The sequence below is a fragment of the Phyllobates terribilis genome, unplaced genomic scaffold (genome assembly GCF_046119375.1).
Source record: "Phyllobates terribilis strain yellow unplaced genomic scaffold, ASM4611937v1 Scaffold_11__3_contigs__length_659146591, whole genome shotgun sequence".
Classification (NCBI taxonomy): domain Eukaryota; kingdom Metazoa; phylum Chordata; class Amphibia; order Anura; family Dendrobatidae; genus Phyllobates; species Phyllobates terribilis.
In genome coordinates, this window is record NW_027362771.1 from 51259213 (window position 1) to 51276085 (window position 16873).

Below are 16873 nucleotides of genomic sequence, written 5' to 3' on the forward strand. Positions count from 1 at the left end.
TTTTCCCTGCACTGCTTCCGGTGATGGACAGGTTTCTTCTGTGTGTACTTAGTGAGAGACCTGTCAATCACTTGGAACAGCAGCCAATGATGGCACCGGACCAATCTCATCTCTGGCAATAGTCAGTGGTCGGATCTTCTAAACAATCTCTCTAAATTTAATTTCAGAGAAAAACATACATGTGTGCAATAATGCATCCATCCAGGCTCTGATTCATGCTGTCCGTGGTTTAGGCAGCATGACTCGGCTGACAGGCTCCCTTTAAGGCTAGGGTCACACAAGCATATATTCGCTCATTTCAATTATACAAATCACAAGCTGATCAAAGTATGATCCAATTCTCTTGGATGAGGTGAAGATGGATAAACATTTTTTTTTTTATCTTCTCCACTCGGTCAGTCCATGGAAATCGGACTGCAATCAGATGTCATTAGAGTGCAGTCTGACATTGCAATTTTTTCCTCGGGCAGACTCTGTTTGAGAAAAAAAAACAAAAACAAAAAAAAACTGAACAACCCCTCACCCGTCCCATGGATGATGTGTAGCCTCCACTTTGTATCACTGGGGCCTATCATCCATGGGACGGGTGAGGGGTTGTTCATCAGTAGTTTACACCTATGCTGCCTCCACCTTCTATCACTGGGGCCTATCATCCATGGGACGGGTGAGGGGTTGTTCATCAGTAGTTTACACCTGTGCTGCCTCCACTTTCTATCACTGGGGCCTATCATCCATGGGACGGGTGAGGGGTTGTTCATCAGTAGTTTACACCTGTGCTGCCTCCACCTTCTATCACTGGGGCCTATCATCTATGGGACGGGTGAGGGGTTGTTCATCAGTAGTTTACACCTGTGCTGCCTCCACCTTCTATCACTGGGGCCTATCAGCCATGGGACGGGTGAGGGGTTGTTCATCAGTAGTTTACACCTGTGCTGCCTCCACCTTCTATCACTGGGGCCTATCATCTATGGGACGGGTGAGGGGTTGTTCATCAGTAGTTTACACCTGTGCTGCCTCCACCTTCTATCACTGGGGCCTATCATCTATGGGACGGGTGAGGGGTTGTTCATCAGTAGTTTACACCTGTGCTGCCTCCACCTTCTATCACTGGGGCCTATCAGCCATGGGACGGGTGAGGGGTTGTTCATCAGTAGTTTACACCTGTGCTGCCTCCACCTTCTATCACTGGGGCCTATCATCCATGGGACGGGTTGTTCATCAGTAGTTTACACCCGTGCTGTCTCCACCTTGCATCACTAGGGCCTATCATCCATGGGACAGGTGAGGGGTTGTTCATCAGTGGTTTACACCTGAGCTGCCTCCACCTTGTATCACTGGGGCCTATCATCTATGGGACGGGAGAGGGGTTGTTCATCAGTGGTTTACACCTGTGCTGCCTCTACCTTCTATCACTGGGGCCTATCATCTATGGGACGGGTGAGGGGTTGTTCATCAGTAGTTTACACCTGTGCTGCCTCCACCTTCTATCACTGAGGCCTATCATCCATGGGACAGGTGAGGGGTTGTTCATCAGTAGTTTACACCTGTGCTGCCTCCACCTTCCATCACTGGGGCCTATCATCCATGGGACGGGTTGTTCATCAGTAGTTTACACCTGTGCTGTCTCCACCTTGTATCACTAGGGCCTATCATCCATGGGACAGGTGAGGGGTTGTTCATCAGTAGTTTACACCTGTGCTGCCTCCACCTTCTATCACTGGGACCTATCATCCATGGGACGGGTGAGGGGTTGCTCATCAGTAGTTTACACCTGTGCTGCCTCCACCTTCTATCACTGAGGCCTATCATCCATGGGACGTGTGAGGGGTTGTTCATCAGTAGTTTACACCTGTGCTGCCTCCACCTTGTATTACTGGGGCCTATCATCCATGGGACGGGTGAGGGGTTGTTCATCAGTAGTTTACACCTGTGCTGCCTCCACCTTCTATTACTGGGGCCTATCATCTATGGGACGGGTGAGGGGTTGTTCATCAGTAGTTTACACCTGTGCTGCCTCCACCTTGTATCACTGGGGCCTATCATCTATGGGACGGGTGAGGGGTTGTTCATCAGTAGTTTACACCTGTGCTGCCTCTACCTTCTATCATTGGGGCCTATCATCTATGGGACGGGTGAGGGGTTGTTCATCAGTAGTTTACACCTGTGCTGCCTCCACCTTGTATCACTGGGGCCTATCATCTATGGGACAGGTGAGGGGTTGTTCATCAGTAGTTTACACCTGTGCTGCCTCCACCTTCTATTACTGGGGCCTATCATCTATGGGACGGGTGAGGGGTTGTTCATCAGTAGTTTACACCTGTGCTGCCTCCACCTTGTATCACTGGGGCCTATCATCTATGGGACGGGTGAGGGGTTGTTCATCAGTAGTTTACACCTGTGCTGCCTCTACCTTCTATCACTGGGGCCTATCATCTATGGGACGGGTGAGGGGTTGTTCATCAGTAGTTTACACCTGTGCTGCCTCCACCTTGTATCACTGGGGCCTGTCTGCATCCTGCACTATATCTGTATGGTGACCAGCTATTGGCAAGTATGGCCTTTTATCTATGAGGCTTTCTCTCTAGTAGCAGTAGATTGCATCCAGTTTGTGTCTTAAAGGCGTATTTACTCTCTGTTTTTTGGGGGGGCCTTGATGTCCCATTCAGTGAATTGCTTTTAATTTTAGTGCAAGGACTGCCAAGAAAATTATAAGCTGTGATTTGCAAGCTAGAATATTTGTGTTAAAACATCAACTAATACCTCATGTATTTTTTTTTCTGTGTAGGTTGCAATCCCTGTAGTCTTGGGTGAAATTGTGGTGTCTGTCCCTATGAGGTGCACTTATATAGTGCTGGGCAGCCTGCCTGATCTAATATTAGGGGTATTTCCAGCAGGCTGTAAGACGGCATAGTGCACTACACGTAGCTGTGTGACTGGCACACTATATAAGCCTTATCCGTGTGCATCTATAATACAGAGCATTCACCCCACTATGGATGGTGTGTGTGGTTGTTAATCAGCATTTTACACCTGTGCCAACTTCACTTTATAAACACTGTAGTCTGTCCTCATTTTGCGTGTGTTTTGCTATTGTGACCAGATGTTGGGAGGTAGGTCATTTAAATTTTTTTTCCTTTGGGAGTGGGAGAGGCTGAATGGAGGGGAATTCAACAGCTGCCACTAGAGGGAGCATGGGATCTTACTCCTGTGTTATTATATATTAGGGGGCTGTCTAACAATTGATGACCCATATATAGGATGGTATAGTTAGTGTCTAGCTTCCTAGCTTGGGCGCCCCTCCCTACTCAGTTCATTACGAGACGTGGTGTCGACTACATGTGCCACAACTAACAGTGCTAGTATTTTTGTGCGATTGACTGAAGGTCATTTACTGATTAGTATTTACAAAGATATGCATTCTTTGCAATTAACTCCATTACCTTATATTGCTTCCTTTTCTTCCACAATACAAGGGCTGTTTCAACTGTCTTGTTCATGTACTCAGAATAGCTATTATAAACTACAGGACTAGCAAATATTTGTACCCTTGCCCGAGCTCCCCCCGCTCTCGCCCAAGCTCCCCTGCTCTAGCCCGTTCTCGCCCAAGCTCCCCCCTCCCCCATGTGCTGCCTTTGAGTGTGTTTCAGCATGGGGGAAGGGAGCAGAGAAGTTCACACTGGAGTGCAGATGTTTGCTAGGCAAAACAGCTTCTTTAGGTGAATAAAGGAGGCAGTTGAAACAGCACTTTCAATATGGAGTTTGGGAGAAAAGAAAGCGATATAAAAGGTAATTAAGTACATTAGAGAAATTAACTTTGCAAAGACTGCTCAATAAAAACAGGTTACTTTCTAAAGGCTTCCGTCATGCAATCCTTTCAGCCTAGTGTAATTTATGGTAAAATATAAAAATATAATTTGGCTTCACAATTTTTTTTCTTTTTATAAAACATGCGATCACTATTGTGTGCTGCTGTTTTTTTATACCAGACATTTGAATTGGGCTGATAATTAATACAAAAGTAGTGCAAGTTGAACAGTTGTCGAGTTTGCCTCAATTTAGATAAGGAATCGCCTAAATCCTGACAAAATCCACGTTATTTTGATATACCCTGTGTATTTCAGAGTGTAGGGGAAAAGTGACTTACATCTAGCGGCTGAGAAGGGATCTTCAGTTTCGTTAAGTGTGCTTTAGAGGACTTCAGTTCACTCATGCTATTGCCTTGAGACTGGCTGCTATAGTGTTCAGTGGATAATTTTGGTTCCATAGATTCAGGCCCATCCATAGGCCGTACATAAGCCGTAGGTTTCTGCAACATTGAGCTAGACTTGGACATTAAAGATGGTGGAAATGCTTGTGTGGAGTGCTGTCCACTTGAGAAAGACGGTCCTCGAGAAGGGGAGTCCCAATTAGCATCTGGGTCTCTTGGAGATTTTGAGCGTGGACGATCTTTGCTGTGGTGATCAATCCCATGAGAACGGGAATGACTAGAATTTAAAGCAGACTGCTTTGCCGGGCTGATTGAGCGTGTTTTCGAGTGTTCAGAGCCGTGTTGCCCCTTTTTTCGGCTACTGCTATAGGACTCCCTATCATGCCTTTGACTGCTGCTGCCACTGCTGCTCCTGCTATGCCCTCCTTGTGTACTTGATGAGGACCGTTTCTGGAACTGAGAAGAAGTGCTTGGTGCAGGCCCCACAGGAGTCCATTTGCTGCTCTGGTGTGAAGCACTATGCCTCTGGTCAGCATAGAAGCCTTGTCCGGACTTCTCCTCCGATGGAGGAGGAGGAGGAGGGACAGTGTGCTTTGAAATTCCAAGTGATAACGGTGGGTCAGTTATCATATCCTTCATTTCATCGTAGTTTCCCAGAGTAATCTTGATTCGGTTTGATAATTTATCTTCCTTACTTGCCTGAAACAGAGGTACAGAAAGAAAGGCTGGTGTGAAATACTAATAGGAATTCCACAAAACTCAACACAAATACATGGATAATAGTATCAAGAAATAACAAAAGAGGCATAAAGAAATGCTGTATCTAAAGGGAATTGATGCTGCTCAAATCATGTGCAGCATGAATCAGAGCTTGGCAACACCATTACAGCCAGGTATGCCAAGGGAATCCTGAAAACATGCACTGTTGGTGGCCCCCGAGGACTGGAGTTGTGCACCAACTGACCAGCTTTCATCTTGCTCTATGCCATTCACAACCATATTATGGCCAAGTAAATGTGGTCCCAAAGGGTTTTTATGTGAAGACCAGTGTTCCTTGGCTCCCAGTGTCTGGTACTGTCTGCAGTGTTGACATCACATCAACAGCGCTGCAGCCAATAACTGAGCACAGCAGCGCTTTCCAAGTAGAAGGCACGAGCCACTGGCCGACTGGCACAACGTATAGAGGCGACGTCAGCACTGCAGACAATATCAGACAGAGCAGAGGCAGAAAGTCAGCGCTGGACCCAGGAAAGACGAGTAAAAGAGAGGGTTTGTTTTTAAAACTGTATACAGAGACTTCCTAAACGGGAAAACAGCTTTAAACGTAGTAAATCTGATAGGTGCCGCTATGCTCATGCCATCGCAGCATTAGAGCCCTTTCTATGGTGCAGAGTGCCCCAGAACACATTTGCACCTTCAGAGGCACGTTTACAGCACTGCATACAAATAACTTAAGACCTTAGTAAACCACTTCTATTTTGTTGCAGACATTAATAATCACTTACACAGACCTCAATAGCAGCAAATATCTTGGTGCACTGGCTGCCTCCTGCAACCACAAGGTAAATGGGGCTCGACTCACAGCTTACATACTATGGAGGAAAGCCAAATCTCGCTCACCACATGAACAGTGATGTGTCGTCACAGGAGGGGGGAGGGAGAAAGAGGCAGACACACTAACATGAGGAAGTACACAACTTCCGGCCCATGATGAGTAACGGAGATGATCAGGAAAGCACTGGTTCACATAGAAGATCTTCATTCTTAAAGCCAGCAATAGTAATATCCATTTTAAGTGGCCATGAAAATCTATTAAAAAAGGCATCTGAATACAAGCGTTTACCACCTAATCTGAGAGCAGCATGATATAGTAGCAAAGATCCTGATTCCAGGGATGCCACTCACTGTGCTGTAGTTTTGATAAAATTACGGTTTCATCAGTAGGTTATTTCTAATGGACTAGTAAACCTGCAGTCATGTGGTAGATTTTTGCCTATGCACAGTAAGCTGTCAGCGGTATGGGTGCGGTTACACAGAGCTCAGCATTTGGAGATCTGGTAGATCTGCAGCAGATAAAACAGGGATTTTATTAAAAGTGCAGCAAGCTGCGCAGTAAGTAATACATCACTGGAATAAGGGTGCTTTCACACTGCGTTCAGGCACTACTCCAGTGGCTCCGTCAGGGCTCATGTCCAAACCCCCCGCAAAATGGGATTCGGGCATATGCACTGACGGGGCCTTCGATTATAATGGTGCCGGCAGAACAAACATGTGCTCTGCCTTGCATTATTTTCAGGCGTGTACACATACTGGAGGCAGACACTAGCTGTAGTAGACTCTGTCCGTCTCTAGAAGGCATATATGCCCAAAAATCATGCATGGCAGAGGGCACATTCGCTCTGCCGGCACCATTATAGCATATGGCCCGATCGGCGCATGCATCCGAACCCAGTTATGCGGGGGGAATTCGGAAGCAAGCTCCAAACGTGAAGATAAGCTCAATGTGAAAGCACCGGAAGGGTCTCTACCCCTACATCATGCTGCTCTCAGATGGGGTAACAAAATAAGGTGGCAGATTCCTTTTAACTCAAAATGGCAACTAAATAGTACATACGATTACTCTACTTCAAGCACACAAAACAGCCAAATATACTTTCACATTGACTTAAAGTAACACTTTCAGGTAACCCAATAGTGAATCCATTCTGACACAAACCCCACATGCAAATAAATATAAGAGAGAAGGAACCTCTGCGGTGAAGACCTAAATGTTAGGAGGACGTTTTCTTCTCGAATAGAGAAGGAAAAAAAAAAACCTAAGCAGAGAACCGATGTTCCAAGAGAAGGAAGAGGTTGAAAGGTAAAAGTGCAAGTGTACATCACAGTATGTTTATTGCTCACAAGCCTTCTAACGCGCAAAAAGAAAGTTTCTATATATTACCAGCCCCTACATAAATAGATGGCAGTGATATAACAGCAGAGCAGGGAGACTGCCGGGAATTCTTACCATCCCACCAGAAACAGGATGTTCAGAAAATCTGCTGTCACATAGGTAAAATGCAGGACTCAGCAAACAGCACCAGGCAGAGTGTGTGCATGGCAGAGCTGAGAAGTTAGGAATTTAGTTTTCTTACCGCTGCATTTCAGGTCAGATGATTGCACAAGAAATCTACTCTCAGGATGGAAGTTTAGCGGAAAAAAGGAACAGAAACTACAAAGGATTAATATTAGGCTACGGATTTAAAGGACATTCATTTTGATCTACAAAGGATTGTCAGGGGTTAAGAAATTAACGCCTTCCCACCATTACCAATTTTTCTTTTCAGGCTTTCATTTTTTTTCCAATAAATGTCCAGAGCCATAAGTTTATTTTTCCATTTTCCTAGACAAATTCGGGCTTGTTTTAGCAGGATAAGTTGTGACACCATTTATTTTATCATATAATATAATGAAAATTGGGGTAAAAATAAATAAATATAAATAATAATAATAATAATAATAATACAGGAGAAAAAAAAAAATGCAATTCCACAATATTTTTGGGCTTTGTTTTTACAGTGTTCATTTTGCTGTAAAAATGACTTGTCAATAAGTTTCTCCAGGTCAGCGCGATTATTGCAACACCAAAATTGTGAGTTTGTTCTGTGTTTTTTTTTTAAATAACTCAGTGGTTAGAAAAAAATTCAATACTTTGCTTCAAAAACAAATAAACATTCAAATATTAGATTTGTGCCGCCTTTAACCAGAGACCCGTCACTTTCTCTTTCAGTTAATGGAACTGTGAAAATGAACTGGAGCACACACAAATATATAAATAAGCATTAAAGAGATTTATGTCCATCAAACAGATTTATTTTCAACAGAAAATATCACAAATAATCTATCCACGGATATAATCCCCGTTGTGAAATCTTCACTGAGGTTCCTTGGCTCACAACATTAAGCCACAGAGCTGGCAGAGACGCCTTGACGTTGGAATTATGCATCCACAGCTGTTGCGACGTTTCGGGAAACACCCCTTCTCTTGTCAGAGCAGTGGATGCTTAATCCCAACATAGAGACGACTGCCAGCTCTGTGGCTTAATGTTCTGAGCCAAGGAACCTCAACGAAGATTTCACAATGGTGATTAAATTGGTGGATGTTTTATATATGATATTATGATGAAAACTCATCTGTTTGATGGAGATAAATATCTAAATAAGCACTGAATAGAAATGTATGCTTCAGCTCATTATTTGGACTTTGTTTTGGAGGCTTATGGAGAGAGCCCTTCCCAAGCAATAGTCAAGTGTTTATTATAAGCTGACTAGGCCTGAAGGATACTTTAAGGCTTGTTTTTTTACATGCCACTTTTTTTTTATATCATTTTGGGGTGAATACAATGTTTTGTTCTTTTCTTATTGCATTTCTTTAGGGATATGCGGCAATTGAAAAATAAGCTACATAGGAAGACCAAGAAGGCAGCGACAAAGGTCTTCAGCAGCCCCTGGCAGCACTGCTAACCCATCGGTACTCCGCTGTCATACACAAGTGCACCGAGAACATGTCCATTTAAATGCAGCTGTTAGTGGTTGACAACAGCATTGAAATGAATAAACAGCAGCAATAAGAGCTTGCTCCGGTCACTGATGTTAGTCCAATGACGAGCCCGCTCCATACACCCGCACACAAAGTAGGACGTACTATTAAGTTAAAGGGAACGTGTCACCATGAAGTCCAATCTGCAGGCCCCATGTTTTAGAGCACAGAGATCTCAGATTGATACATAGTTGTGTGAGAAAAGATTCAGTATAACCTGTGATTTAATAATTTAATCCTCTGCTCATTCTGAGAGTTTCGGTGCAGTAGGTGATCCGATCAGTGACTGACAGCTATCCATGTAGAAGAGTGCATGTATATATTGAGCAGCTCAGCTCCCCCTGCATTTACATTATGATAGGTTCCTTTTAAACTAGCATTTTTTTTTCAGTGTTGCACTTTTTCAGGAAGAAGGCAGATCTATTTCTCCACTCATGTAAACCTCTTCATTCTTGTGAATATTCTGGTATTTGTGTGAGAGGATCCTGAAGCAAAATCTTTTATTTCCAAACCTATCCTCTGATAATGCCTAGGTCAGTAGATTACATTTTTAAAAGAAAAAATAAAGAATCCTCTAATGAACATTAAAAGGGTTGTCTGTTGACAGCAACTTAATTATCCACAGGTTACTGATAACTTATTGATTGGGAATGGTCTGACTGCTGGGAAATTCACTGATCAGTATGCCAGGGCACCAACATTCCTTTTAGAATGGATCAGTAAGTGCATATACTCCACCACCGCTCCATTTATTCCCTATGGGGCTGACAAGTGATGCGCTTGGCTATTTTCCGACAACCCCATAGGGAATGAATTGTCGGACATCCGACCTGCGGCTCCATTTTGGGATAAGGATGTAAAAAAATAAATAAAATAAAGACTCAAAAAACCTATGTGCACATACCCTTAATGTACTAACTACAGTCGCTGCTGTTTAACCATTTAGATGATGCTGCCAATCACAAACAGCAGCATTTAAATTGCTTGGTTGATTGTGCGCTAGAGCACTGGCTCCCATCAGTCTTCTGCAACATTATTAAGTGGTGCCAATGGGTCCCCATAGTAATTGGGGGCCTGCTGATGCAAAGCCTTCAAAACCAAGTCAGTTGGTTGTGTTTCATAGGGGGAACGTAAATTTCAAAGGTCAAACTGGCGCCTTTTTTATTTTATTTTAAGAATCCATCATTATGATGTAGAGGAAGAGGCCCGAATTCCACAGATGTGTCACTTACTAGGCTGTGTCTGTAAAAGTCAAATGAAAATATTTAAAAAATTACAGTATTTAAACCATACTTTAAACTCTGCCAGAATTCCATTTTTTTTGTTATGCCACTTCCCTAAAAAACATCAGCTTGGCATGCAAAAAACAAGCCCTCACACAGGTCTATCAAAGAAAAAATGGAAGTTATCGGTCTCAGAAAATAAAGTGTCTCAGAAAGTGGGTTTTATTTGTACAAAGTTCTCAATTTTTTTTCTAACTTCTAGTACTTAAAAACAAAACAACAAATAATTTTGGCTTCGCTGTAATCATACTGACCTGGAGAATCTTATTACCGAGTCATTTTTACAGAAAAATGAAAGCCGTAAAAATATAACTGATAGGCGAAATTGCGTTTTGTTTTTTATTCCCTCTCTATTTAACCCTGCTTTGAATATTCTTTCCCATTTTTTTACAACATATGGTAAAACAAAAAGCAATATTCCCAAAACTGTATCTTATCCCCCAAAAAAACAAGCCCTCCAACAGTTATTCACTTATTTTACTCACTTAAACCATTTCATTAATTCTACAAAATCTCTTGGTCATGAAAGAGCCAAGCACTAGATGATAAAATGTGTTTGTATTAGAAAATAGGAAAGTTATCCCACATGAAGGATAATGGAAGGCTATTTGAAGATGGCCATAATGGCCAGCTTACTGAAGGGCGCAGCACTACACCACAGCTGATCCCTTCATTCTCAGGAACTGTGAGAATCCCAGAAATTAGATCCCTACTGATTAACTTCATATGTCATCACTATCAAATGGGAATAAGGCCATGTTCAGTACTGGGTCAGTATTTTATATCAGTATTTGTAAGCCAAAACCAGGAGAGGAACAATCAGAGAAAAGGTATAATGGAAACACCTCACCAATTCTATATTTATCACCCACTGATGGAAAATACTGACCAAATACTGAATATGTGAATGAAGCCTTCCCGAACAAAGATGTGAATAAACATCCTGGGTAGGGGTCCACAAGAGTGGGGGTGCTCAGGAGCTGAGACCATTTCACATACAGTAGATGCCGGCTATGTTTGTGCCGAAGTGTTCCCATAGGAAAACATGATTCTCCTATATATTGTAGAACAAGCAATAAGACGATCGCAGGTATAAAAAAAAAAAAAAAAAAAAAAAATCAAACCACCCCCTTTACCTTTGTTAAAATAAAAGTAGGAAAGGTTTAAAACACAAAAATATTTTATATTGCAACAGCTGTAAAAATCTATCAAAATTCTAGAAATTAACTCTTATGCTAAACCCTGTTAAAAAATAAATAAAGCAACACCCATAAAACAATTTCCAGTTTTTCAGTCCATTACATGGCAAAATGAGTGGGGTCATTCAAAACTATAACTTATCCTGCAAAAATAAATAAACAAGCCCACATATCTATGGAAAAAAAAAAGTTATGACTTGTGAGAAAGCAAGGAAAAATCAAAAGAAGGGAAAACAAGAAAATTCCCTGGTGCTTAAAGGGTTAAAAGTTGAGTGTAAGAAACAAATGATGATTGGTGATTAATCCGGAAGCAATGAGCTCATCAGTCCAGTTTAGCATATACATTAATTACCGAACATTACATTGGCAAGGCAGGACACGTGCCGAGCAATGAAACCAATGTGGACTCCATTACTGCACGGTATGGAAGCTGTGCCTCCTAGAGGGCTATGGCACTTCATACAAGCAGCCCACTGCAGAAAGACAAGCAGGCAACAGATGAGACTTGCACTGGGAAAGCAGAAATATCATTACCGTGTAGCACACTTACAACTTTATAAGGTTCAGCAAAGAGAGGAGAGGTAGATGGAAAGGCCTCTTCGCCCTGCTGGATTTCTTGATTTCGCCTTTCCCTTTCTTTCATACGCAGCACGTTCCGTTCTTCACGGTTCATATTGCTACAAAGAAAGACGTATACAGAGTCAACATTTTGACAGATAACTGTGCTATTGCGTCCACAATAGAAACCAATCTTGGTTATGGTCATGGGATTGTATTCAACCCAAAGCAGAAGGGAATCCTTTGACACTGCACAGACTAAAGATACATGTATGAGGAGGGAGCGATGCCCGTGTTCCTGAAGGATGAAATAATAATTGACATTATGTAATGCCTGTAACTGAGATAAACATGCACTTGTGTATGGATGTTGCTAAGGATGAAAGATGAGTAAGGATAAAGAAAAAGCCATATAACCAGTTTATGACAGGACACTCTTGCATTCCACCAGCATCAAGCATTTCTTTCCAGTCAGTCAATAGTACAACCCAACCAGAAGAGGAGACGCGACAGCGAGGAAGGAGTCCCCCGAATAAACAGCGTTATGTCATTAGGCTATGGTCACGGATTTTCAGCTCATGAATAAATAGGCGCTCGGACAAATGCTATTTATCAAGCCAGCTCAGATTACATCTTTTTTTCACACACACCAACCATATGGCATCTGATTCTTGCAGATACAATGCATTTCTTAACATAGGAAACGGTATTTGGTCCTCTAATTAGACGCCATATGATTTTTCTGGCTGAAAATACAACATTTAAAAAAAAAAAATTGTGTGAACTTAGCCAACTAAAAAGAACATCTAGAAATGATGGCAAGTGTAAACACTTGGATGGGTGCTCTGACAGCTGATGTCAAGGGAGAAAAGCATTGGACGCGCTGAACTACAACACTATACAAACACTTGCTTTCATTCGGGGAAAAGAACCATCACCAGAGGTATCTAGAAGTAGGGGTTTACTCCACTCTACCCATTAAAAACACATGCACGCTCAGCCAAGCGTGTATGTGGAAGGGGTGAATAAGGGCTGCTAGCTGTGGTTATATGGACATTGAAAGGAATCTGTAGTAAGGATTTCACATCCCAAACTATTCTAAAGACAAGTCCAGCCCGTTCTTCAGTTACTGAGAAACCGGTGTTTAAATTGGAAGACAAATGAGGCTGTAGATTTAAAACCTCTGGCACTCCAGCTCTATTTCTCACCCAGTGCCAACTCCTCCTACTTGACTGACTGCTCCTTTGCCTGAAGTCACACAGTATAGAGGCCGACAGTCATGCAGGAGGTTGTGCCATTGGCAGGGAATAGAGCAGGAGTGACTGAGGCTTCAGATCTACCATATCCATTTGCATATAAATTCAAAAGTCGATTTCACAGAAATAGAGAAAAGATTGGCCATGAAAAGGTATTGTTGTACTTGTCAATGAAAGAGCTACTTGCACATATAAATAGTTTAGGAGGTGAAATCCTGCCGACAGATTCAAGATTTTTTTACGGTGACTCAGTTGTTAGCACTATTGCTTTGGAGGACAACATCTGCAAGGAGTTTTTATGTTCTCCCCATGTTTGTGTGGGTTTCCTCCATTTCTCCCCACACTCCAAAGACATACTGGTAGGGAATTTAGATTGTGAGCCCCGATGGGGACAGTGATGATGTCTATAAAGCGCTGTGGAATTAATAATGCTATATAAGCGAGTATAATAAATCTATTAATATTTATAACCTATTCTGGGGGGTGGTGTGACTATGGCACTACAAACAGTTAACTGAGGGGGCAGAAGTGTTCTGGCCTTTTTATTGTTTATCAGACACATGTCCTTACATTTGGTAGTGCTCGTGCCTGGTATTACATTTAAGATCCATTCACTTGTGTGGTATGGAGGTGCAGAGTGGCAATATTGGGCACAGCCACGACAATATGTTATTAGTTTCACTGTGCCAGCTCTGTCAGCAGGACCATGTCATCTGTATTAATAGACTGCATGTATTGCACATTGTAACAGCACGTGACTGTATTGTATTATGCAACATTACACATGACCAAGATCATGTTTCTTCAAACCTGAATGACAGCCAACTAAATTACCAGCTCAGACGTATGGAGTGCAACACATAATTACAGGGGTGTGGAGCCACTTTCTGTGTAATACATAGTCACTGCTGCATGAAATGAGCAATGTGTATGTATGACAAAAAAAAAAAAAATAAATAAAAAATGATATTATATTTTATATATATATATATATATATATATATATATATATATATATATATATATATATATATATATATATATATATATATACATACATACATACATACAGTACAGACCAAAAGTTTGGACACACCTCATTTAAAGATTTTTCTGTATTTTCATGACTATGAAAATTGTACATTCACACTGAAGGCATCAAAACTATGAATTAACACATGTGGAATTATACACTTAACAAAAAAGTGTGAAGCAACTGAAAATATGTCTTATATTCTAGGTTCTTCAAAGTAGCCACCTTTTGCTTTGATGACTGCTTTGCACACTCTTGGCATTCTCTTGATGAGCTTCAAGAGGTAGTCACCGGAAATGGTTTTCACTTCACAGGTGTGCCCTGTCAGGTTTAATAAGTGGGATTTCTTGTCTTATAAATGGGGTTGGGACCATCAGTTGTGTTGTGCAGAAGTCTGGTGGATACACAGCTGATAGAATTTGTATTATGGCAAGAAGACATCTCTTCAACAACTGTTAAGAGGAGACTTTGTGCAGCAGGCCTTCATGGTAAAATAGCTGCTAGGAAACCACTGCTAAGGACAGGCAACAAGCAGAAGAGACTTGTTTGGGCTAAAGAACACAAGGAATGGAAATTAGACCAGTGGAAATCTGTGCTTTGGTCTCATGAGTCCAAATTTGAGATCTGGACTCTACATACCTGGTTCCCACCGTGAAGCATGGAGGAGGAGGTGTGATGGTGTGGGGGTGCTTTGCTGGTGACACTGTTGGGGTTTTATTCAAAATTGAAGGCATACTGAACCAGCATGGCTACCACAGCATCTTGCAGCGGCATGCTATTCCATCCGGTTTGCGTTTAGTTGGACCATCATTTATTTTTTAACAGGACAATGACCCCAAACACACCTCCAGGCTGTGAAAGGGTATGTGCACACGATGCAGAAATGCTCAGGATTTTTTCCTGAGCATTTCTGCATCTCCCTGGCAGGAAAAAACGCATGCGGATTGTACATGCGGTTTCCTGCCAGGGACATGCGGATGTGAAGCGTTCTTCACTTTCATTTCCGCATGCGGGTTGACAAGAGCTTTCCAAGCGATTTTAGCATCACTTGGAAAGTGCTTGTCAACTTCACACTACATAAATCCATGCAACCGGCATGGATTTATATAGTGTGTGAATGTCAAAAAATAAAAAATAAATATATACTTTACCCTCTGATGGCCCCCGGTGTCCTGCTTCGCTCGGTCCCGGCTGCCGACAGTGAAGACTTTAGGACCTGCCGACGTCAGCGTCACGTGACCCGTCACATGACTCTGACGTCAGCGAAGGTCCTTCTTCATTCAACCCCGAAGTGCCGGGAACCAAGCAGGAGCGCTGCGCCTGCCGTCAGAAGGTGTTTAAACTTTGTTTTTTAATGGTACCTGGGTCTGGATGAGAGTCCTCTCCTCCACACCCGGGTACCATCCGCACATTAGACCGCATGAAAAGCGCATCAACATATACAGTGATGCGGATTCCATGCGGTCTAACGCAAGTCAATGGCGCCAAAAAAGCAGCGTTTCCGCAAAATTAATTGACATGCTGCGGATTTTTGAGCGCAGCGTTTACGCTGCGGAAAAATCCGCATCATGGGCACAGCACATGCGGATTTCAATTGGGGAACATTGCTGCCCTTCTACCATGCGTTTTTAATGCGTTTCCGCAGCTGCAAAAACGCCGCGGAAACGCATTAAAAACGCATCGTGTGAACTCAGCCTAAGGGCTTTTTGACCAAGAGGGAGAATGCTGGGGTGCTATGCCAGATGACTTGGCCTCCACAGTCACCAGACCTGAACCGAATCGAGATAGTTTGGGGTGAGCTGGACCGCAGAGTGAAGGCAAAAGGACCAACAAGTGCTAAGCGTCTCTGGGAACTCCTTCAAGATTGTTGGAAGACCATTTCCGGTGACTACCTCTTGAAGCTCATCAAGAGAATGCCAAGAGTGTGCAAAGCAGTCATCAAATCAAAAGGTGGCTACTTTGAAGAACCTAGAATATCTAATTAATAAATAAAAAAAAATATATATATATATATATTCGTCTTATCCCGTCTGTCTGTCCTTCTGTCGAGGAAATCACGCGTCGCTGATTGGTCCGGCCGCGGCCAATCAGTGACGCGGGATTTCACAAAAAGATGGCGGCCGTTAGCGGCTCATCTGCCGCATGGAGGTCAGCGGCGATGCAGCTGGGAGATGACCGGCGCTAGCTAGTGTGAAGGGAGGACCGGAGAGCGGCGGCGATGGTCGGGATACTTCTGCTGCGAGCAGCCGCTCATCTCCCGGCTGCTCGCAGCGGAAGTACCCGCACAGGCAGCGCCGCTCCCCGGTCCTCACTAATACGATTCGCTGATTGGTCGCGGCCGTCGGCCGTGACCAATCAGCGAAATTGGCGCCAAATTTAAACACCGCTCTGCTGATTGCGCCGGGTCGGCAGCATACATATTCTAGAATACCCGATGCGTTAGAATCAGGCCACCATCTAGTAAGACATATTTTCAGTTGTTTCACACGTTTTTGTTAAGTATATATAAATATATATATATATATATATATATATATATATAATTATTTTTTTTTTTCATCTCACTGCAGTAGTTTCACTTTGTCAACAGTGAACCAGGGCTGTGGAGTGGGTAAGCCAAACCTCCTATTCCTCAATTTACCTGACTCCACAGCCCTGCCTCACTACTGAGCGTGTACATAAAGTGCAGCACAGATTCATCTCACTACTGAGCGTGTACATAAAGCGCAGCACAGATTCATCTCACTGCCTCACTACT

At 42.9% G+C, this 16873-nt stretch overlaps 1 protein-coding gene across 3 annotated transcripts in view; it reads right to left on the minus strand.

Moving 5' to 3' along the window:
- The window catches only part of AFF4 (ALF transcription elongation factor 4), a 96624-nt gene that overhangs the window by 37482 nt on the left and 42269 nt on the right, over positions 1-16873 (minus strand). Inside the window, exons 3-4 of one of the 3 annotated variants that reach the window (XM_073651239.1) lie at positions 11819-11945; positions 4145-4906 (exon numbers count right to left, since the gene is read on the minus strand). In XM_073651239.1, coding sequence (XP_073507340.1) covers positions 4145-4906; positions 11819-11941 — 885 coding nt within the window. In that variant the 5' untranslated portion in view covers positions 11942-11945. Of the gene's footprint in view, positions 1-4144; positions 4907-11802; positions 11946-16873 lie in introns of those variants that run through there. The other 2 variants (XM_073651241.1, XM_073651240.1) reach the window with 2 other exon arrangements.